Source organism: Lepisosteus platostomus, chromosome 20, assembly GCF_059453375.1.
Source record: "Lepisosteus platostomus isolate fLepPlt1 chromosome 20, fLepPlt1.hap1, whole genome shotgun sequence".
Lineage (NCBI taxonomy): Eukaryota > Metazoa > Chordata > Actinopteri > Semionotiformes > Lepisosteidae > Lepisosteus > Lepisosteus platostomus.
Window position 1 is genome coordinate 11058057 of NC_142630.1, and position 25043 is coordinate 11083099.

Below are 25043 nucleotides of genomic sequence, written 5' to 3' on the forward strand. Positions count from 1 at the left end.
GCAGAAAGTATTACGGACACTTCCAGGTCCTTGAGCAGGAGTGTTTTATGTCTACCTTGAACACACCAACCACCTGACTTCAGACACAACACTCAGGCAGTCCTGACCACAGGCATACAGCTGTAAAATTTACAACCTCTTAAGTTGCAATAACCACTACAGTTGGAATCTGACAGATATTCCCATGTAAAAGACCGCACAGCTTTTTCTCACAGCACAAAAGTTGGGTAAAACTTTCTCCTGAGTAAATAATCCTTCTTTTCATTCCTAATTATCTTTTCAAAAGAAGATAATTAATCCAACAAAACAGATGTCACTTTCTTTCTCTATTTCCTGCTAGTTAACCCATATCTCTGGTGCTTGTCTTAACCCAATAACAATTATGCTGAAAGAATTCAATACACTTGAAAAGTCTGTATTTCATATTTAGCACAGAACTCACCAATCACATTGTTCTCCATTTTGTATTTTATTATTTTCAAACCAGATACCTCAGCTGTTTATGCCACTATTAAAACTCATCACAAAACAATATAAAATATAGTTGCAATATATATACAATAGTCTCAAACAAAACTTAAATACAAAGTGGTTAAGTTTTCATTTTATCTAAAATAACAAGCTTTGTTACAAGATTGTAAGATACTGTGGATAATATTTAATGAATGTAATGCACCATATTTTGTAAAGAATACTCTTCAAGATTTGGAAGAAAATGGGAGTAGGAATTTGAAAAGAGATTACCACAAGTACAAGTCAGATGGCTGTTAGTAATACTGTATTTTGGAATCTTTGAATCTCTGTATCCAGATTTCAGGAAGGTAAAATTATTGATATTAAATGCAGATACAAAAACATGCTACATATGTTCTATATAATAATAATAATAATAATAATAAACTTTATTTTATATAGCGCCTTTAAAGGTGGCTTCTCAAAGCGCTTTACAGGATGACAATAACAATAAATAAGAAGACTGACAGGGGACTGGAGTCTTCTTATTTATTATTTATATATTAATCTGAATTTAAGGTGAGAATAGATATTAAATAGATATTAAAATCTAATGGATGTACTTTAAACAGAAAGCACTTCAAAGGATAACTAGAAAAGAACGGTTATGCTATCAAGGAACCTATTGTTTTAATTGTTGTGCTATACTGTTGTGCTAACTGAACCTATTGTTTTAATTGTTGTGCTATATAAGTGGCGTACTTCAAGCTCTAAATTGCATTTATTTTCCTGTCATGTCTAGTCCTGATGAAATACTCACCCAGCTGAAATTCATGACTGATGAAAGAACTCCTGATGTAGTAGGACTGGACTACAATTAAACCTGAATAGTAGCGATACTCCATACAATTCTTCATGGCTTTTTAAACTAAGTGAGAGAATTTTCCTGTCAGTGCTAATTCAGTAACGGACATCTGTGTTGCAATGAACAGAAGAAATCTTACTTCAAAGACCAGCGTCTCATTAGTTGGACCCATCGCATACAGGCTTTCCGGTCGGTTAAAAGAGCGTTGATAGTCAAACACAGTCCCGGCAAAATGGAACTTTCCTGGCCAATCAACTGTCCAGTCCCCTGTCAGATAGTATTTCTTCTTCAAATTGTGGACTGCCAGATAGCTGATGGAGATTTCCATCTCTTGCACTCGGATATTGTGGGCCCCTGCTGGAATGGTGACCATTTGATAATACCCTGAAGACAGAAATTGATAAAGAAAGGAAAGGCAAGTTATTTAGTTGTTTTGCTCTCCTTAGCTGCTTCAGAAAAAAATAACTACTGCCTTTACTTTCAGTAAGGTTCTGAAGCCCTTACCTTTTGCCTGACCTACTGTATGGCTTTTTACAATACAGCTAAATGCAAATACTGATACTTTATATTTAGTTTGCCATTAAATTATTTAATAGCTTAGATACCGCTTTAAGTACACACTTACAGGGCTGTAGTGTATGCACATATTTCAGAGCCATTATTTTAAACTTTGTGTTTTCTTTACAAAATGTCTAAAGCTTCATTCATTCATGTGCCATAGGAAATACCTTCCTTGGTTTAACACCATGCATGAAGTATAAATGCAAGCATGTGTCTGGATTAAGAGGTAAAGGGACTGATCCCCTGGAAGTTTCTCTTGGCTTACAGACCTAAGTATGAAATAAGCTCTCCTGAGAAGAACAACGATCCAGTGGCATCTGCTACTGAGTTCACTCAAGCTTGTCATGTTGTAACAGCTCCATAAAATTAAAGCCAAAAACTAATCTACCCAGCTGTTCTGGGTTTAGTATGTAGGTAATGTGCAAAAAAAAGTGGTTTATGTTTTACCTGAAATATATATACATATATGTCATAATGTTGCCAAAGCCAATGTCAGAGCATGTACAGTATAGTACCTTGGTTAAAATAACAACGCTGATTGCAAAAAAACAAATGCTGGAAAGTAAGAATGCTTAGACATGCTTCATGAATATCATGCTAAAGGCTCTTTACTTGGAAAAGTGAATTTGAAAAAAATCAAAGTATATTTTGCTTTGAGTAAATTAATCTTTCTAACTATATATGAGGCTTAATAGGGATCACTGAAAACTCATAAGTGTCGTTCTGTTAAGAATTGATATACTGTAATTTTATGAAGCAGAAATTCTGAATTATCAAGTGTTCGGTGCTTCAAATCATTATTCCTTGCCCTTCTGCCTATAATAAATCAAAGTAGATTGGAAGGTGTTAAAGAAAATTGAACAAGGCATGTAGGATTTCTGGATAAAATGTGCAAATATTTTAACCAACAACTTCTAGACGAGTGGTTGTTTTCAACAATTAGTTCAAGCACCAGTGCCTGTGTATAGTGGCAACTTCAACACTTGGTGTACTAACAGATTACAAAATAAACTGTATACATATTTTTAACAGGAGATAAAAATGACACACATTTTAGATCTAATTCATGTAGAAAGAGTGGAATTTCAAATCACTGAGCATGTAGTTTACATTATGTTCATTCATTGCAGGTCTGCTCCTTGTATTAAATTTAAAATAGTTTTCAATTAAAATCCATGTGAGTACAGACCATCAAGTTAAACACTCAGTATTTCAAAGCAAGTACCACTGGATAATTTTTTTAGATCTAATTTGAGGAAATATAGCACTGGTGAGGGATATGATGAGCACTGTAATGAAAGAGGAAAAGGGCTGAAGGGAAGGTGTTCAGCCTTCAACAGAAAATATAATGTCACATATACAAAGTATGGATTTATTTCAAATAGTGCAGAGGAATGCCCCAAAGCTCAGTATTGTGCATGGTTTGTAAGTCTAAGCTATGATACTATGAAACTTTCCACAGTGATTTGTCATTTTGAGATCAAACACCAAAACTTGAAAGCTAAGCCAGTGGAATTTTTTTTAAGCAAAATGAAGTCTCAATAAAAAATACTGTGAATTGAAAAATAAAGTGAGTTGTTAGCTCAATTAAGCAATGTTAAAAAGCATTATATACTTTTGCCCTACAATAGGTGAAAACTCAATAATGTCTTCAATAACAGATGCATTACATTTAGTCTTGGATGATACAGCTTGCAAGACAGCTCGTATTCTTTAGTAAAAAAGTAGTCTTGTGAAGAATTAAGTGATAATACACACGATGTTGAATACTATTAGACTTAAAGAGTGAAACCATCAGGCTGGTTTGCTAATTACAGTTACCTGTAGATGAACTGACTTCTTTTTATAGTATTTTTTTGTTGTTTATGTCCTTTTTCATATACTGTACTGTATGCAACATGTATGGGATGGGACAAGGACTTCCAGAGTCATGTCATGTAAGTGCTCAAAAAAACAGAGGCACAGACAGCCTGGAATGTCTCTAGAGCTTTATGTTGTCTTCATTATAATTGTTAAAATTGTGAATTCTGGGGAAATAAATGCAATTAATCCTTGAATCTTTGCTGCTATGTGTGTAAAAATGTACTTTCAAATGGTAAAGTGCAGCATCCATCCTTTAGTAAAGTACTGAACCAAGTGTATGAAACAAGACATGAACCTGAAGTCTCCCTGTCTAAAAAAAATTATCCTGTGGCAGAATACATTCACAATGGCTCACCAAACTTTTTGATCACGCCCATTACCTAAATCTATTAACTCCCTCAGCATTTGAGAAGTGTGCCCTAAAGCAAAGCACTCTCCATCAACTCTGACAGACACTATACAGTTATAATCCTGCTCACTTCATGACAAAGGTTTCTTCTCAACTGTCACATTTTAACATTGTGTATTATACTGTATGTTCAAAAAAGGATGAGTTTTAGCTTATTCACCATACTGTAAATAAACCCCAGTGTGAGCACATTCATTGAATTTCAAACTAACAAGTACAAATCTGACAATAAACAATAGACAAAAATGTTTTTTTATTGCTTCTCCATGATGTGGAGAAGCAATAAAAAAGCTAAATGAATGTTAGGATATTTAGTTAAAAGTTCAAGGCATGTTATGCTAACATTGGATTTAGAATATTATGCATAATTATGACCACCATGTTGCAATCATGATATTGCTGCTGTGAAATCAGGCCAGGAAAGAGTGACCAGATACATTCCTGGGCTTAAAGGAATGTTCTACTCTGACAGACTAAACGAACTTTAAGTCTTGAACAGACAAGGCTACGAGGTGAGCTGATACAAGTTATTCAGGATCTTCAAAGACTTTAACAATGGATTTCTTGAAACAAAACCCAGAGGACACAAGTGAGAAATACAGGAAAGTGATTTTAAAACTGAGAATAGGAGGCCTGTTTTACAAAAAGGATTGTGGGAGTCTGGAACCCCACAATCCTTGGCTTCTTTCAAAAAACTGCTATAAGAGATCCTTGGACCAATTAACGTCTAGCAACCAAATTAACTAAATGGACCAAATTGTCTCGTCTCATTTGTAACCATTCCTATGAAAGTATTACCTCTAAGAACTTGTAGCTCAGTTAATATCTGAACAATTCAGTAAACTACTGTAATTCTGACATAGAATTAGAATTCTGAAGATTCAGAGTAAATAATCTTAAATACATACCATTAGATCTGTGCTGCTGGAGGTGCTGTCCCTTAAAAAATGTGCAGGTAGAGTTATCCCCATTACACACACCACAGGCATCCAGAACAGACTCTGAACCCAGAACATGGTCACACCCAACTGGCTAAAGCAAGGACACAAAATTTTCCAATGAATTTCTGAATGGGAACTCAGAACAATATACAGTATACAGTTCACCAACTAACAATATAATTTAATCTAGTTGGATAACTAGCCATGTTCTTGAACCCTTGCTTCTTTTCTATACAGTATGTCAATTATTTGACATATGGCTCCATTTAGTTTGAAATGTTTCTTATATTCTTATGTTACGCTACTCATATTCTCTAGAATATCCTGTAACACCAACAACAGATATTAGATGCATTCAATATACTGCAACTGCAATTCTACACAATGCAGAAGCACAGAACTCCTTTAGTGTCAATCAACACAATTACACAACATGGTTCCCTCAATGTGGTTTGTGTAGGGGTTTACTCTACCTCACAGATGCCATCAATACACACATCCCCTGTGTGATCAGAACATTTGGTGCCATCCTTCACTTTACTTGACATTGCAAAGAAGAAATCAAAGTCCTCGGCTATGCAGTACAGTTTGCAGATGTCTTCCGCTACAAACAGATACACAAACATTTCTGGAATTAAAAATGGTTACCTGCCTTTCAGTACATGTGTAGTTCAAGTACTGTAGGCAGCTGCGTTAGCATGTGTAGGCTGCAAAGGAACAAGTAAAGGTTTATTCCATGCTGAAAAGAGAAGTAAAGAAACACAACCTTTTGGCTGTAGAGCCTTCTTTGGGTGTTTTTCTTATCTTTCCAGCCTGAAATAAACTTTTATTTGTTCCTTTTCAGTACATGTGTACAGTTGTGTTTGTGTGAGAAGTACTGTATTTAACTGTTAAATATTACTGTTTAAAGGACATGATGTGCTTCCTGTGTTTTTAGACATAGACTGAAGTCCTTGATATATTTTAAGCTGTTCAGCTCACATAAGTGGTAGACAACACTTGTATATGGCAAATAAATGAAGTGGAGAGGAATACCATTAATTGTGCTTATCATGACTGTTTTTAACTGTGTTAAATGTTAGTTTTTTTAAATGTATTACTTTGTTTTGCAATACTCCTGACAATATACAGTAATATAGAATGCTTAAATCTATTTTTCTTCTAATGAAGAACACAAAACCTCATTTATAACACAGAGATTCATGTTAATGAAAATTATAATGAAAAAAAAAGACAATCCATTTAAACTCTCAAATTCTTAGGATGTAATGCACTACTTTGAAAGTGTCTCCTAAGCTCAAAGATTAAAGATATGATTGAAGATCATATCTTTTTAAAAATAAAATCAGGAAGCTTTCTTCTACGTTTGCCTGAACAGCAATGCATGACTGCTTTTAGAAAATAAGAAATGCAGGTACAATTCTGATGCAAAGAACTGGTAAAACTATTCTGTACTAAATGCTTATTTCTATCACTAAAAAGAACTTGTTCATACACAGACATGATGTTATTTCCTAAAACATAGCATATGCATGTATGGTAATGTTTTGCAATAAGAACAGCTATCAGGAGTCTGTGCCTTAAATGCAAGACAGAAAATCCTGGTTTAATCTGATTTCAGTGCTTAAGAGTACAGTTGCTCAAGGATAAGTACTTTACTTTCTGAAGCCTCACTCTACCCTGGAGTAACTCTGAATCACTGCCAAGCTAAGATGAGGAACACATATAATGACAGAGTAGATAGATATGTACTTCAGATAGATATAATAAAATTAGTTTTCATCTTCCCTGTGGTTGTATTTACTTGACTTTTTCACCAGTATTATTAGACTTTTATTAAACTAACACAGCTAACACTGAATGGTTTGTATTTTAGGTATTGATACTACAGTATATATCTCTATTTCCACCAAGTCTGCTGTAACTATCATGACAGCAAACCAAGAACATAATTTTTGCCCTAGAGCATCCTAATGACCTTTTAACTTCCATGCTGGAGATACAGGCTGCTACATGTTTTAAAACTCTCTGTTCAGCATAGCTTGTTCTCCTAAGAAGTTTAAAGTTTTAGAATATAAGGTAAATTCTGAAGTAGAAAGCAATCATTTAGGCACCTGTGTGTAATATGATGTGTAATGATTTTTGTGTAAAAAGAAGGCATGCATAGTCAAGAACCATTAAAGCATACAAAGTAAAACTAAACAAACATACCAATACAAGCATATGAATTAAAAAAATGTAAATATAAATATATAATATGAACAACTGCAATTCTAACATCAAGCATCATTAGGAATACAAAATGATAATGGCTCACAAACTGTGAACTGTTATTTGCTGTGAAATCCAGAAATAAGCAGCCTGGGCATTAGAAAAGCCCATCCTGTGACTATCACCATTTAAAGTGCAGTATTTTGTCTGCCTCTAGATGTTAATTGAAAGCAAAGTTATGTGTACAAAAGGTGCAATTATTACAATACACAATCCTCAGCTGTCCACTGAGAAAATCTACAAAATCTATACTGTGAGAAAAACTGTGAAAATTGCCTGTTGTTTACAATATACTGTATGTATGTTTGCAGCATTTCAGTAGCATCCCTAAGCATTATATTATTAACAATCTTTTATTGCACTGTTTCCTTGTGTCATTGTTTAATTTCATTGATTATGATAATAGCAGTTAACTGTTTCCATTTTGACACATGCTTACAAAATTGAAATATATATAAAATCTTTGCTTTACCTTCCACTTTTGTATAAGGTTTCCATTTGTAGTACCAGCCCCTGAAGGGTTTGCTGTTGTATTCAGCACACTGCTGTGCCCGGAAGTCTACACTGTTGGGCTGGCAGGCGTTGGTATTACACAGTTGGTATAAACGACTGGAACCTTGGCAGAACTTCCCACTGTACTGTGGCCTAGGGGCAAATTAGGTCACTTAGCAAATATTCAGAAAAAAAAAACTATATGCAGACATTGCTGTTTATTAGTATTGTGTACTATTTAATAAATGCTTGAGGGAAATATAGATTAAATCTTGGCTGTGGTTCTTATAGGACTATAATACATCATGAAAATTATTATATTAAGTTCACATGCATATGAATACAGGATCTTTACATTGCTAGGTTGTGTGTCATTGGTTATGTTACACCAGGGCAATGTCTTATCAAGTGTCTATAAATCAAAATTCGAAAAAAATAATAATAGTCTTTAAAATCCATACCAAAACTCCCCGGTTTTTATAGGAGTTTCCTTAATACACAGTGTCTTGAAAACATACACAGACCCTCTCTCCAACATCAGAATTTGTGAAATTACAAATGGATACAAGCTTTTTTTATTTAAAACCTGAATGTTCAAAGTTAAGACTTCCAAGGGTGAGATAATTTACACTCAGCAAAAACTAAAATGAAAACATGTTGAACAACAACTGAAACATATTGATTATATAAGTATTCTATCTTTGTAACAGGGGAGCATGTCTCTTTAGGTTTATGCCAAGGAGCTCTTTTTATATATTCCAAGAGTCTTTTCTGTTCCCTTCATGTTCTCCATATCACTGTGATATTCCCCTATCCCTACAGTGTTGTTTTACTTTGGAGATTCATGTTTTGCTCTCCAAGTGTTCAAACTCCAGTTTGAATACGAGTGCGAATTAAAGATGGCAGCCAACAACATTTCTGAGTTTTAAAATGGCTGAAACAACAACTTCAGCAGGAATAAAATGTCTATTGACATTAAGGATAAGCCCTACTGGGAAATCATAGATGAAAAGCACACATTCCGTTAGAACTTACTTTATCTGCCTAATTGCAATATGCTCTATCTTAGTTTTCTAAAATGAAACTGGAAGTTATGTGGATTACAAATAGTAACTTTATAAGTATATGTTGTCAAAGTTTCTTGTGATTTCTTCATGTTTATGGAAAATACAGAAGCTGTTCCTTTAAGGTAGAATGGCCTTCTGGGATAGGGCTGTAGAATATAAGGGTTTGGAAACGCCCTGGATTCTGCCCAAGTTTCTGACCTCTTGTATAAAGGCTGGATATTGAAGGATCTCCTAGGTAATGCTTCTGAAACTGTTCATTTTTTATTTTTGTGAAAACAAAATATTATAATAAAATATGGAGTACAGTATGCAGTCCCAGCTGATGAGAAGTATCCCATTAGCATGATGCTACCACCACCATGCTTGACAGTAGGGATGATGGTTACTAGATGATGCATTGTATTGGGCTTGCATCACACACAAGTCCAGAAAGTTCAGATTTTGACTTGTCTGAATACAAAGGTTTTAATCACACATTTCCAGTATCACTTAAATGCTTTATTGCAGATTCTACAGTATATGGGATTTACAAACCTGCCATACAGGCTAGTTTTGTACAGTGTTGTAGACATTGTTGACTGAAGCCCATTTTCTCTGCCATATACAGTATTGTAGATCTGTACTTCTTTCAAAGCTGTCACTGGCTTCACAGTGGCATCTCTCACCAGTTTCCTTGTTGCCCTGCTGATCAGTTTGAAAGAATGCCCTGATCTAGGCAATACCTGGGTGGTACAATGCACCTTTCTTGATGAATAAATACAGTAGTCTGTGTTCACAGGGATATTCAGAGACTTCAATTTTTTGTACCCGTCCTGATCTGTGCTTTTCAATGACTTGCTTTGAAGCGGTTTAGTCTTCATGGTTGAATCTTTTCTTGAATTTCAGTACCTGTCCATTGAACCTTACAGAGATAGACATTTTTTTTTTAATTCTGAAATCATTAGAACCACTTTTACTGCACACAGTCAGAGGCCACTCAGATAAATTTTGTGGCTTAAGAAGGTACTTTAGTGCACCAAAATAATTTGGTTGCCAACAACACCTTGAAATATCAGTTGTTGTTTTTTTGCTTCGAATGTGTGGAGCATATATTTTATTACAAATATTAATTGCTACTTCAAAGTGACATAATTGCAATTCTTAAAGCAACAACATGTGAAAAGGTCTGAATGCTGTATATACATTAAAATGTTGGACATACTTCCTCAGTGAAGCCTCACAGCTACAGTAAAACTGTTCACTGGATTCAAGCCAACCTTCTCAAGAGGCTATATTGTAGCAACTAATACATTATTCTAATATATATTTATTAAGGCCACTCATAAAGAGATCTTTTTTTCTCTTTAGAAATGCTTAGTGGCTTGTTAGTTTAGAACATTAAGAACATTTGACTGTTTTGGCTATCACTTAAAATCTGGTACTAAAAAGTTGTTCACATTGTGCTGTTCCCAGAGATCTGAGGTAGGATCACAGTCTCATCCATTTACTGATTATGCATTAAGCCATATGGGCCCATATGTTAAAGTACTTTACTACATGGCCTCAGCAGAGGTACAGTACATAGTCATCCGTCATTGGTTATCTGCTCATTTATACCACATTTAAGAGAATAACATAGGGGATCAATGACAGTTCACACCAGGTCTGCACAGCTTAATAAATTTTCCATTTATCAAGTGTACCACAAAAAAGCAACTGCAAATGTTTGTTCCAAATTCTATATATTTCTCTAATCAGTCTCAACAGCAAATAACTTCAAAACCTAAATCCTACATGGATGTTTTATAATGATTTAGCCTTCAGTCACCAGACACCACTCAATTTAAAATTAAACTCAGAATGAACAAAGCAAATGCATTTATTGTCAGATCAATAATCAGTGCTGCATATCATTGACAACAATAATACACTACTGTTTAAGTAATATGTTAGTGTAGATGTATGGAAAAATGCTTATTCATTTTTGTCTCTAAATACCATTTTTTAAACATCCAAAGTTTCACCATTATTAAAACATTATAGTAGTCAAGAGGATCTCAAATTTGTTTCTTGACAACATCCACATAACACATGCCTAAAAATGTGTTATGCATGCCTAAACAAGTTGCAAATATCTGATTTTGTTCCCACAATAGGTTATATACTGCACAGTTATCCTAACAAAAATAATGGATTATGTACTGATACTCACAGAAATCTATTCTATATGAGAGAACTCGCAGCGTATACTCATGCCTTCAGGGTTTCTGAGAGAGAACTGATATACTGTACATCACCATTATCACTGGTATTCAAATAATCAGTGAGCTGTCTGGACAGAAATGTTTAGATTGGAAATTTAAAATCTGAAGAAAAAAGCAGCTCATATCTTCACGTCTGCATCTGAAAAGACTGTTACAAAAATGGGGCTATACTGTAGTGTATCAATTCCTTTTCAATCCAGAAAGATGAACAATCATGAGATTGAAACGTAATGGCACAATTCTTCTTTCACTACTCAGTGAACAAATGGTTTACAAACTGATGGATACACTGTTAATTTGCGATATTAAAATGCATTTTATGAATTCTTCTTATTGACCTACAGAAAACATGACTGAGGAATGATTCTTTGTACTCCTCTATAAAATGCATAAGCCTTTTTTACTTTTCCATGATCTTTTTGTACACAAAAATACAGGCGTCAATTCACTGAAGAAAACCATTGTGTATGTTTTTATAGTTATTTAAAATCTTTTTTAGATCCTAGTTTTAGCTAGGATCACAGAACCAAGACCATTATTTTCCAGTAAGCCATATTATTTGAACTACACCACATTGTGAGTCCCTTGAGCTTGAAGTCAAAGTTTTTCCAGCTTTGTTTAAACTTCAGTTTGAAGCCACAGCCATCAAGACATTTCCCAGTCACCCCAAGGCTGTTGTTGTGAAACATGCAGATTTACTGGCCAACTATAAAGAAAGAAACTAGGTACTAACAGTTAATTATATTGTAAGGATGTTGAACTATATTATGTTCAACACAGGCACCTGCAACAACCATTGTAAAACAGTATCAACCACTAATTCCACTGAACAACTGACACTGAGAAGGAAGTGCCTTAACATACAGGCTGCTCTGAAGTGAATTTTCTTTGACATACATGTTTCATCATTTTGTACTGCAAATACTGCATGTGTTTTAATTTAAATACAGTCAATGCATGCTGGTAGTGCATATATATCTGGTAGCTTATATATTACATTTTAATGTGTATTTATTGTTATAATTTACTTATCTAGAGTAATGGAGTTATGCCACTTCCGAAGCTAATGGATTCAGTCGTTATTACAGTTTTATTCAATAGTACAGGTTTAAATTGGGTAAAATTACCATTTTTCTCTACCAAAACCAAGTCTTTGGTTTGTAGCGTACTGGAAGTATTAGTGTCTTCTAGTCCACTGTATTTATGGAAGACAACATATCTGATTAAATGAATATTTACATCATCGTGAGCAGCAATAACTTACTTCGGGCTGTTGCAAAACCTTTCTCGATACGTGACTCCGCCTCCACAAGTCCGAGAGCAGTCCGACCACTCGGACCATGATGACCACTGTCCATGTACAGCCTTAGGTCCAACATCCCCATACTTTACACATTGACCACTCCGACACCACTACAAGAAAGCACAAATCAGTGTCTGCTGCTCAAACTTAATTCTCCACTCTGCTGGAACTCTGGCAGAACAGGAAACTTCCTCAGTTGTGATTTCTAGTTAGGGATGTTTGTTGTCCCCACCTTGAAAGTGATGGAATTCTTACCTAAACAACATAAAAATGCCTCAAAAACACTGGAAAATGTAAGGGACTGACAAAGCTTCCAAAAGTTATGGAATACAATATAGATATACAGTATAATAAATGAATTATATACAGTATGTCAAATATGAAATGCAGTGTGACCAGGACTGAATCTTCCAAAAAGTGTTTTGTATTGGAAACACACACTTAGGGCCCAGCATGAGACGTGCCTTACAGTTATCTGAAACATGTCCATCCAGGTCACACTCACTGATATCTTTATCAGACATCGGACTCACCATATTTTGTCCACACATAGTTCCTTCTGCTGCTGGCATGAACTTTGTCTCGCACCTATGCCCTGTTCTGTGGCACCACAGCGATTTACAGATGTCCTGAAAAGAAAAATACTGACTTTTAGTCTAGTATCTAGCCCCAGCAAATTAATATTGACACATTCCTACACAGTGTTATGATTATCATGTTAGTGAAACAAAATTAGTCATAAAGATAAAGAAAACAACAGTGTAGTGCTTTAGGAACTGGCAACTGAATTTTAATGTTAGCTTTAATTTAAAGAGGAACTATGTTTAATAAACTCAAAAGAAAGGCTTCAAGCCATGATGTGGATGTGTGCCATTCTGGCTTTGAGCCCGATTGCATCTGGCAAACAAAGTCAGTTTTGAAAGCTGGTCCCACTGAGCATTAATCTAACAGTGGAGTCTGTTTGGTTTGTGCACTGAGTCCATAAGAATGCATGGCTAATTAGCCCTCTTCTACTGCACTATGCAGTCTGAATCTCAACACAAACTGCTGCTGTGAGATAGCTGAAATCCCTTTAATTAAGATGTTGAGCCGCTCACGTTGTAGCTCAAATCACAAAGGCTAAAGCTTCATGTTTAGAGACAAAAGCATGGAGGTATACAAAGGACTATGTTATACTATAAGGCTAATCCTGAATTCGGACCTGGTGGATGTTTTGTTTTCCCAAGGCTGTGTTCTTTCAGTCTAATGATTATTCATAAGGGATTTGCATATTAATGAAGGCATAGCTGCAACAGGTGTGGAGGTGTCACTGATCTTTCTAGTTTTTGTTTTAATGTGCTCTATATAACTAATGTTTCTGCAGTAAGCTTGTAGCGATCAAAAGCCTTACACCAGTGCCTTCAGCTCATTTGATAAAGCTTATTCTATAAAATGATGAGTAGAATTGCCAAAATTGTATTGTGCTTCACAAAGCTAATTAGACTAAGGTAATATTTCATTACATTAAACCATGCCATCCTTGAATTATTTTTTCTATTTCTTAGCATAACAGCCAACCTTTCGTTTGTAATGTTTTCTGATTGCTTAGCTTCATTTAGTAATGATCTAAATGTCTTTGCACTGTTATTTATTGTGAAAGGATTGGGAAAATACTATCCAGAATTACCAAACAATTCAATCAGGTACCTTTATAAAGTCCAGACTACAGAGCTTTGCCTTTGAGCCAAACTGCCATTTGCACTGAGTATCAGCATCGTACAACTGTCCAGGGAGTTTGTCTGGGAATTTATATTGTCCAATTTGCTTTGGTTCATCAACAAGACAAGAAGCTTGAGCTGTACTGTGAAAAAACACACTGCATCATTAAAACAGAAATTTACAGAGTGGATAACACTTACAACAAACTAGCATTTACTACAATTTAAGAAACGTTAAATAAAAAAAAGAAGTGTCTAAATGTGTTATGGTTTGGGTATACAGTACCTCAGGAACCTGTTGAGATACTGCCGACTGCAAGCAGACCAAGAAAAGACTCCATTGTTTCCAGCTAGTGTTGGAGACATGATGTTTCCTTCAGCCTTCTTACATGGATTCCCTTCACCATCATGAATCATACCAAAACTGCAAATATTGTGAATAAGAGAACTTGAATTAACAGATGTAATAAGCAAATGAAGAAAGCACTTGTGTCTAGCCATAAGAACAGATAACTACTGTATATCTATATGGTTACTGTCAAGTACTGTATTTTAATCTAAATAATCAAGATGCAATATACAGTTGTTTAGCACTGTCTCATATAGTTATTCTTTGCCTCACTTGGAAGTAAAGATGATATGATTGAAAGCATACATGATTGATTTATAGTATATACAAAATAAAACCAACAGTATGTTAAAAAACCTAAACCTTATTCTTATTCTAAACGCTAAAATCCAGATTTCCATTCTAAATATTCATAATCAAATGGTTCATTTCATTCCACATTATTTAGCACACAATAGTTTAGTTATTTCTCTAGACAAACAGTCTTGTGTGGGTGAGAATTTTGAAGTAAATGTATGAACAGGATCTTAAATATTTAAACTGTTCCTCTTATCTCAATAACAAAGTGTAATTAAAAATACATTGCCTGTAGCCGTTTATATTGGTTGCAGACATTTTCACTGAGTAGATGAAGCAATCAAAGATGCCCGATGTTCCTACTCACATTCATATTCTTCTGTTCCAAGAAAACTTGTGTTTTCTTGGAACCAACAGGTCATGAATTTTAAAACTAGTGCCTATGGGAGGAAACCCACATGAACACGGTAAGAACTCTACTCAGATAGCACTATAGGAATTAAACCCAGGGCCTCAGCACTGTGGGGCTACCACTGCACCCATGTGCCGCCAAACCATTCTATGTTGCTTCTATGAATATGGCATTCATGGAAGGTTTGCAAGGAAGAAGCATCTTTTGAGAGTGACCCACAAAAAGAAGCAACATGAATTTGGCGGGCTACTGTACATCTGAATGACAACTGGAACCATAAGATCAGATAGAGCAAAAATCGAGCCTTAGACATGTTCAGCAGCACTATATTTGAAGTAAAAGAGTGAAGTCTTCTCATATTGAGAAAACACTCACGTACACTGTGAAATATAATGTGGCATCTATTATGATTTGGGATTGTTTAGCATCAAAATGTCCTGGAACCCTTTTTAAAATATGGGGAAAGGGTAAAACCAGGCCAAACACCTGGTTTCCTCAGCCAAGAAACCCGAGCCTTGTCAAAAATGGGCATACCAGCTTGACAATAATTGAAAACATACATCCAAATCAACAAAGAAATGGATCTGCGCACAATATAAATGTTGTTGACTACCCATCTTAACCTCCAGACCTCAATCTATTCAATCATTTGCAGTTCAAACTTATGAAGGCAATAAAAACAAAACACAAAGGATCTAAAGGACCTAAAACTTTTTTTCTTGTAGGAATGACCACAAAACCTAACCCTAACCCTAACCCTTACACCCTCAGAAGTGACAGAATCACAGTGAATACAGCAGGAAGTGCTTTGTCAGTGTAAACCATAACAGAGGAGGATTTAAAAAACACCAACTACAGGGGTGTGAATAATTATGACCATTGGGTTTTATGGACTTAAATTATGACAAATATCTGGTCTGTGTGATGATATTGTAGCATGATAATATTATCCAATCCATAAATAGTTCTGTAATTTCAGTACCTACTTCATTGGAGATAGAAATCAGGGGCTCTGTGGCTAAGGATCTGTGCCTGTGGCTGGAAGGTCGCCGGTTCTTATCCTGCGGCCGGCAGAGAAATCCTATTCTATTGGGCCCCTGAGCAAGGCCCTTAACCCCAACTGCTCCAGGGGTATAACCCCAAGCTTCTCTCCCTGTCTGTGTGTCTGTGTGTCTCAAGGAGAGCAAGTAGGGGTATGCAAAAAGACAAATTCCCAATACAAGAAATTGTATATGGCCAATAAAGTGATCTGATCTGATAGAGGTAAAGAATGATTCAATCTGAAGGGCATTTACTGTACATGTGGATTAATTTGGTTTTACTCAGCATATTGACTTCTCTATACATAAGCACGGCCACACATTAGATGTACTGTAGGTCATGTAGTATGGACATGTCCAGCCTACAAGGATTTGGGTATTTCTGAACAGAACACCAAATAGACCATGACGTTCTATAGACTGAATCTGGTGAATTCCACTAGTTTGGTGGAAGGGCTCATAAGCACTTACTGTAGTTCAGCCTGTCATGCTTCAGGATACATTTGATCTTTACAATGACACCTAACACATTATTGTTAATATACTGTAGTTCCTACAAACGCATGTCTTGGTTTTTTTTGTTTGTTCTTCATTTCTATACACATAAACTGCATTCTACAGTATGAGGGTACTGTAGTTGGGTGATGATTTTACAGTTTGTGGAAGAACTAATAAACTACATTTGTCATCCTATAGAGCTTATCTTAAGGTGGCCAAATCTTACTATGGCAGTTTAGTCACCATAATGTTAGTGCTATTTATGAGGCAAATGTTGGTAGCTGATATGGGACCAGTTACCTGTAACCCTATTCCCAAGTTTATAACTAGCTAATTTGCTCTTACTCTATTTGTTGCTAACCTCATCAATGTGTCTGTAGTTTGTTTTTTTACTAGCAGGCTTAAAGTCTGCTGCTGTTGTGCTAAAGTTAAAAAAATGGGTCTAGACCTTCAAGTATTTAACCACTAATATCCTACTTCCAACTTGCCTTTTCTCACAAAAACTGAAAAAGACAGTGGTAATCAATGATATTTTGTTATGATATCTTGTTGATGACTTCTGACTTTGGGTCACATAATATTCTTCTCCTTCTGAATTGCGATACTTTGATACTATCAATCAGAATCCTGTTGGAGCACAACAAAACCTATGGCTAACTAGAACGTCCCTTCATTGTTTAACTCCTAATTGGCTAACATAAGTCAACTATGACAGTTTAAGATCTGATATTGCCCTGTTTATAGTGTCCCATAAGGTTGTGTACTAGGAGCTTTACTATTTATAATAAATCATCATGAGCTTGATTTGCTCTTTTTTGCAAGACATTTACATTTTGAAGACATTTACTTGCAGACCAAGTCAGATTTTACTACTGAGATTTCTGAACTTTACATGTGCATATCTGACCTATTAAGGTATAGATGCAACAAAGATGTAACACAGCTTCTTAAGCAAAACTATGTAATCAGCTTTGCAAAGTTGGTGACTTCAGTGTTGTTTTTTTTCCATCTGTGTAAAATTAAAGACTGTTTATGTGATACAGAAACATTGATAAATGTCTTCATTTAATTTAGATTAGACTACTGTAAAGCCTTATTTACTGGTTTATTTACTAAAGATTTAAAACAGGCTTCACCAACTCCAGAAACAGTGTGCAAATTTGTGTGCTAACTAAAACTACTTTGCATCCACATATTGTATAACTCCGGTCCTCTGTAATTTGTATTTGCACTCTGTGAAACACAAGAGTGGACTATTCGTCCACGTATAAGGTACTGAATTGTCTAGCTTCAGGTTATCCAAAGAACATAGTCAACATTGTTATTGTGTCAATGATGAGGAATACTTAATGAATCAATTAGATTTAAATATGATGGATTAGGTACATCAGCTAATTTTACTTGCAAAGCAGTGCAATTTCCATTTCTGTCACCAAATATGGGGACAATCAAATACAACAACAAATTAATAAACAGTATAAGCATACTTGTGGCCTGATTCATGAGCAATGGTGAAAGCCAATCCCAGTCCTGTGTCTTCATTTATAGTGCAACTTCGGTATTTACTGCACATCCCACTTATAGGTGCAAAACCTTACAAAAGAACAAATATTGTTAATGTTGCTTTCATTACCATTGTTTCTGTTATTTTTATGTCCTAGCTAAGCAGAAAAAAATGACATAGAATGCAAATAAAATAAGTATACCACTACAATAAGTTCAAAATAAATTAGTAAAATGACAATAAAGCTAGCAGAAACAGGAAGAGAAACACAATTGCCTTGCAAATACAAAATGAAACAGTAAGAACTAAAACAGTATAGAGAGGTCTGGATACAGAGCAGTAATGTAAACCAGATATGTATACTGCCTATTCCTTGTTCCTTTGCAGACTCCGCATGCTGACGCAGCTACCCACCTGAACTACTGTATCATGTCTACACGAATACATGCAATTAGCAAGTTACATTGACAGTTTGAGATTGTAAGTGCAGAAATGTGTTGGTGAAGGATATAGTTCATACCAGAGAAACCACAGGAGCTATAATAATAATAATACACTTTATTTTGTATAGCACCTACAGTATAATGGCTTCGCAAAGAACTTTACAGAATGACAACAACAATAAAAAAAATACACAAGATATGCACGATGAGAATACACAAAGAGAGCAGACAGTAGATGAAGGCAATGAATACAGTAGGAGTAGAGAACAAAACCAGTTAAGTAAAAGCTCTTCTGAAGAAGGTTTTGAGTCTGAATTATCTATATAAGCCAATGAGTCCTGATTGAGTACCAACAGGTGGTCAAGGAATGTGGAGAGCCATTCTACAGCTGAGGGACAAGAACTGGCAGTGGATCTGGGAGAATGGTGAGTAGGTATAGAAAGTCTGGGGGAAGAGGAGTGGAGAGGGTGTTACAGCTACTGTATAAGAGTCAGAAGACTGACAGGAGCAGAGTGGAGACAACAGTGAGACAACAATAGAGATCTGTCCAGCATTAGGGAGCTACTAGAAAGTCTGGAGTAATGAAGAAGTTTGAGAGAAGCAAGAAAGAGCAAAGAAAGGGGAATTCTGGTTGATATAAAATGGGCAGATTGCTTCGACAGGGAGGCTGATCGAGGGGCAGGTACAATAGTCCAGGTAGTAGAGCATCAGAGCATCTCCACTAGGAGCTGTACAGAACAGTTATTAAGAAATGGTCAGACTCTGCACATGAGAAGAAGAAGTGACAAAAGTGAGTCAATAGGTATTCTTGATATTAGTGAGTGATAGACAGTCATGGAGAAGATAAGTGGAAAAGAGACGGAGCCATCTAAAGAAGTAAAAAGGAGGTCAGATTTTAAAATAATCCTAAAAAAGTGAAAGGTCATACATACAGCACAAAAGTCAGGCTCATTGTCTTACTATTAGAAGAGACAATGACAATTAAGTAATTCCCTTTTTTGTGACTAAACTTAAAACTCACAAAAAGCCAAATACAATCACCGAAAACCACTAGAAGTACCAAATATTGTTGGAATAAAATGTTCTGGTTCAATGTCTAATTAAATGTTAGATTAAGAGGTACAATTTTGATAGTAGTTATAGGTGTTTACCCAATGTGTCACAGGGCTCATTCTTCCAAGAGCAGATATCTAGTCCTGTGAGCAGCACAGCGTGATCGTGACGCTTTCCAGTCTTTCCAATCAAACCGGACTGCCACTGGCAAAAGCTGTTCAATGACTGGTCAGCATGGTGGTTTACTGTTAATCCCATCTACACATTTTGAACACAAAACAATTACCATTAAATCCAAAGCAAAAGGTTAAAGTATACGGCTGTCAATTAAAATACGAACTATTTTTTAATTATTACTATAGACCACATTTCAAAATTAACGTTGCTAACTAAAACCAAAAAAATGTAAACATGCAAAAACAAGTCATGTTCATATGATTATGAAACTAATCCTATGAAAAAATATTTTTTGAAAATACATTTCAAGCAGATGTTCTCAGTAGTTTAGCAGCTCTACTGAACAGAATGAACAGCAGAAAACATTGATTTAAATGCAACTTACTGGGTCTTGTTCTAGCAGAAGAAGACTCACAACCACAATGTTTATGTCAGTTCCAATGGTGCCATCTTTAAAGAGACTGGATACCTAAAAAAGGAAACTGGACATTATTCTCTTGCACGTAATAGCTCTACTGAATGTATAAGCTACAGCAGTTTTGCAGCCAACAGTTGCTGACATTCATGATAATTCTATTTTAAAACATCCATGTCCTACAGTCCAATGCTAAAGGACTCACCATGTTCATGACTGTCAGGATGTACGTGGTGACATTTTCTTTGCCATGCTTCTCCAACATTTTCCGGTCAGCCACCACCAGGGTTTCCACATTGAGGCTGTTAGAGTTGATAGGGGAGCGTTTGAACCTTCCTTGTTGCTCATACTCATCATTCGCTACGTGGAGGTTCTCTGCGGGAGGCTTAGGAGTGTCTGCAAAAGAAGCAGAAGAGGTGTGCTTCATGGAAACAGATGAAAATATATATTGCTGATTTCCGGAACAATCCCAGATAAGATTGCATGGGCTGTTGAAAGAATAGGAAATATTCACAATCATTCACCAGATGAAGTGCTTCCTTTGGCTCTTTATTGTGTCCTCTCATTTAAAAAAATGTTAATGTTCTTTTTCCTGGACACAGTTTCTGATCCAAACAATGCTAAAACTGTAAAAGTTATCAGAACCTGCACCTCAAAACTAGGTATCGTGGCAGAACAGCTCATTTCCTACATAACAGACTAAATTCATTCCAATTCAATTATTTAATCTTCTGTATTAAAATCAAGGTAAGGAAAAAGTAAAGTTTCCTTACATACATTTCTTGCGCCGTCCACAGAAATGCTGCTTCGGATGTTTCTTGTGCTGGTAGTCTCTCTTGTACAGGTTATAGGGATGAAGATAATGGCTTACAGCATCCTTAGAGCTGTACATCTTGTTGTGATGTACTCCGTGTTCAGCAGAGCGTTTGTACAACACATGAGGGTGATGGCCCGTGGGGACTGTATAGTTATGCTGAATTGCAAGATGTGGAGGTAAGGGCATAATGAAGAATTCATCATCTTGTGTTCTTATCAAACCTGACTAGTAAACAGAGGAGAAAAAAAATTGGAAGTCTTCAAAAGAAACAATCAATTTTACATCACTCCCTATCTCAGAGTAATGAGGAAAAAGATCAATATCTAATAATGTATCTCGATAAAAAAATATTACAATACAGTGGCATATGTATTTAAAGTATAGAGAAATCTGAAGTACAGTGCATGCAGCACTTACTCTAATTTTAAACAAGCTGAACTGTGGAAACAAGAATCTCAACATTTAAAAAGCTGTTAGGAGGTTGTGTCTGTAAACACTGGACATGAATCCAGTATATGTACACACAGGAAGTATTCTTAAATGTACAATAGTATTAAGTTCAAACAAGCAGAACAATGGAATTGATTCATGACCATTCCTAAACTCAAGATGAAAGTGTAAAAAGTAAGCTCCAGACATTACTTTCATTCCTTCAAAGCTAAAAGGCATAAAACGGAAAGACCTATAGTAATTTTACATTTGTTCTTCAATTAAGAACTCCTTCTTTAAAGACTCTCTGAGTACAGACCTGTTAAGGACAACTTGAACAAGGAAATTCAACCACCTATGAAGACACAATTTACCCTACAGTTATTAATCATCCAACCATACAGCATGTTATCTGAGCATCTGTTAAAATGACTATATCGATTTGATTAGCAAACAGAGGAGATATACAGCTGTATCTGCTTACACTTGCCTGTTACAGAAGGGTTTTCATGTTTTAAATACTATCTCAGGGGATCTGTATCTGAGAAAATGTAAACCATGCTGACTGAAAGGAACCAATATTGTTTTTCATCAGTCTAAGAACCCGTCACTAATGTACACAGGGTTTTTTAATCCCTAAAGTATTTTTTTTTTGTTTTTGCAAGTTAAAACATATCAGCATCAGAAGGGCAAGTCAAGAGCTTCATTCAGCTGTGATAAATGAAGGCTGAGGTTAGAAGTTATGCAGCAGAATAAAATCTATAACTGTTGAACAGGTACACATGGGGACATAGCCATAGTCAGAATCCAAGATTGTATTCAATCATATTAGATCATGAAATAATACTGGGTTGTAGCGCAAACACCTTATTCGTTTAAACAAAAGGTGTAAAAAAAAAGATACACGTCCAGGGTGTATCTTGCCTTGCCTAGCAGGATAGGCTCTGACTCCCCTGCAGCCATGTACTGGATAAAGAAAATGGATGGACGGATAAAATAACCCTTTACAATGAAAATTCACTATCCTTATGCTATGAAATTTGCAGGCTATGAAAGGGTTAAAGTTAATTAAGCCTTATAACAAGTGGCTCTGTCTAATAGTATATTTAATACACAGTACCCTGTGAATCAAAGACAGAAGTATTTAGTCAGCTTTATAAAACTGCCAGGACAGTTCTGGAAGCAATACATTTCCATTTTTGCTTTGCCTCTGTTGTATGTTGTCTTATTATGATAATGAATGGCAATGGTTTGTTCCAGCTGGCACTGCTACAGTACTGTACCAAACTGTTGTGTTGAAAATATTCATTCTTTCACAGGACATCTTGGAAAAACAATTAAAATACAGATTTTGATTTAATTATTTTTAATCTGGTATGCAATGAGAATCCTTCTATTTGTGGCAATGGTGTTTCTGTAAAATTTATAATGGCTTTTCATGGTTAAAGCCAAGCAAGTTTTCAAGTATGTTGATAGAGAATTGACAAGATTTTACATGCTACAGAAAGAAAAGTTTGGCTAATTTATAAAGGGAATTTGAGGCTTAAGGGTACTGGTTTTTGTCACTTGATAGAGCATTAAGGGAACAAATGTATACAACTTGATAATTGTGTGTTTACTTTAAATACCTTAAATAATAAACTCAGCATATAATACTTAAATTATCTGTTCCATTCCCTTGTAAAAGAGCATATGATAAAGACATGCATGACTACTACAGATAATTATTTTCTAATGAAGAAAGATACAGTACTTGTATATCTATGCCACCGCTTTATCTAGTATAGGAATTAGATCACAACAACTAAGTCTCAGTAGCTAATGTATTTAATTTTACATCACAAGCATATATGAGCCATAAGTACATATTAAAAACAAGGCTTTAAAGTTAGCAATTTTTTAGAATGGTAAACATGTACATCAATTAAACGTCAAAGCAACTAATACTAAACCTTGTCCTGGAGCACTAACCAACTATACTGTATGAGTTACTGTACCATGCAAACACTTTCTTGAAACACACTGTATAATAGTTGGAGGTTATGAAACAAAAACAAATAGGAAACTACCAGGTAGAAAATTTAACAAATAACAATTATTTATATTGTTGATCAGTGAAAAAGAAACTCCAAATGGTAAATTTCATTTATTGTTTATAACTATTGGCCTACTCTGCGACTTCATTAAAAGCCACAAAGAATTGTGCCCAATTTTTCACACTCCATTAGTCACTTAGTTTACTCACTAAGTTTACGTACTGTAATCTGCCTAGTTTTTCAGCAAGCATTTCATTTATTTGTTTTTTAAAGCCATCAGTGAAATTCTTCACATTTACAAATTTACTGCCTTGTAGATGACAAAGTAAACAGACAAAAGAGTCAAGGAAAAGTAGGGGTAAACAGGTTGTTGTGAAAACATGTTCTGCGATGGCTGCCTCCCACCAGAGATGTCTTTCCTCACATCTGACAGTATTCATTTTAATGCAATGTCTCAAATGAAATTAGAATTGCCTGATCAATATTAATGAAAATCAAGTAACAGTAGTGCTGTAAATCAAGTGATACTGTACGTCTCAAAGCACTTCAGAATGACCCCATGACAAAACTTCAAGAAACTAATGTTACAGTACATTTTAAAAAGGATGGCAGAAATCTGATGTAAAGTCTCACAGCAATATTACCATTAGCAATAGCTCCTTCTTAAAGAGACTTTTTAAGGATAATCAAATTTACAGACATTTTAAGAGGAAGTTCTATAAATACAAAATAATGTAAAACTACTTCACTGAGATTTAGACAATAGCAAAACCTGACTGTTTATGTGTATGCTTCAGATTAATGGATATAGCAAGATGAATTGTATCAATGCATTATGATAAATTGTTCATATACTTTTTAAGAATATTAGATATTTCCCAAGAAAACCAATTTAGATATAAAAGTGCTCATTTTAAAAAGCTTTACAAATTTAGCAAATCAGTGGTTTACATTCTCTGTGCAGTTTAATAAGTGTTATTTTATCACATTGTCACAGTAAAGATCTAATGTAAAACTTAACACTTCTAAGTACAAAACTATACAGTATATGATATAATGGTGTAACTGGAACACACCTTAAGATTTACTGGATTTTAACAATGTTTTCTTTCTTCTCATTTTCAGTACTTAAATAATTTTGGTTCGAAAGATTAAAAAGGTGAGATATTATTGCATTTCTTTATTGCATCTGAATCTGGTAACTTATACTAATAGGTTTCTGTTAACTTTACTATTGACATACTTTGTAATTATAAAGATCAATAATAGAGAATACTTCCTTTTATGACAATAAATATGTCTCACTATGACTGTGGTTCCTTATTATTACCATAATCTAATTACAGAGGAAAGATTATTCCTGTAATTTAATGACTAAGGCACTTTTATAGTCCACAAATGAATCCAG

At 35.1% G+C, this 25043-nt stretch overlaps 1 protein-coding gene across 3 annotated transcripts in view; it reads right to left on the reverse strand.

Moving 5' to 3' along the window:
- Positions 1–25043, reverse strand: part of adamts18 (ADAM metallopeptidase with thrombospondin type 1 motif, 18) — a 52120-nt gene that overhangs the window by 12265 nt on the left and 14812 nt on the right. For all 3 annotated transcript variants that reach the window (XM_088613732.1, XM_088613731.1, XM_088613730.1), the window contains exons 4-16: positions 21131–21395; positions 20559–20749; positions 20324–20407; positions 19860–20019; positions 18249–18354; positions 14452–14589; positions 14155–14308; positions 13002–13097; positions 12430–12578; positions 7836–8008; positions 5566–5696; positions 5060–5183; positions 1458–1702 (exon numbers count right to left, since the gene is read on the reverse strand). In XM_088613732.1, coding sequence (XP_088469858.1) covers positions 1458–1702; positions 5060–5183; positions 5566–5696; positions 7836–8008; positions 12430–12578; positions 13002–13097; positions 14155–14308; positions 14452–14589; positions 18249–18354; positions 19860–20019; positions 20324–20407; positions 20559–20749; positions 21131–21395 — 2016 coding nt within the window. The remainder of the gene's footprint in view (positions 1–1457; positions 1703–5059; positions 5184–5565; positions 5697–7835; positions 8009–12429; positions 12579–13001; positions 13098–14154; positions 14309–14451; positions 14590–18248; positions 18355–19859; positions 20020–20323; positions 20408–20558; positions 20750–21130; positions 21396–25043) is intronic.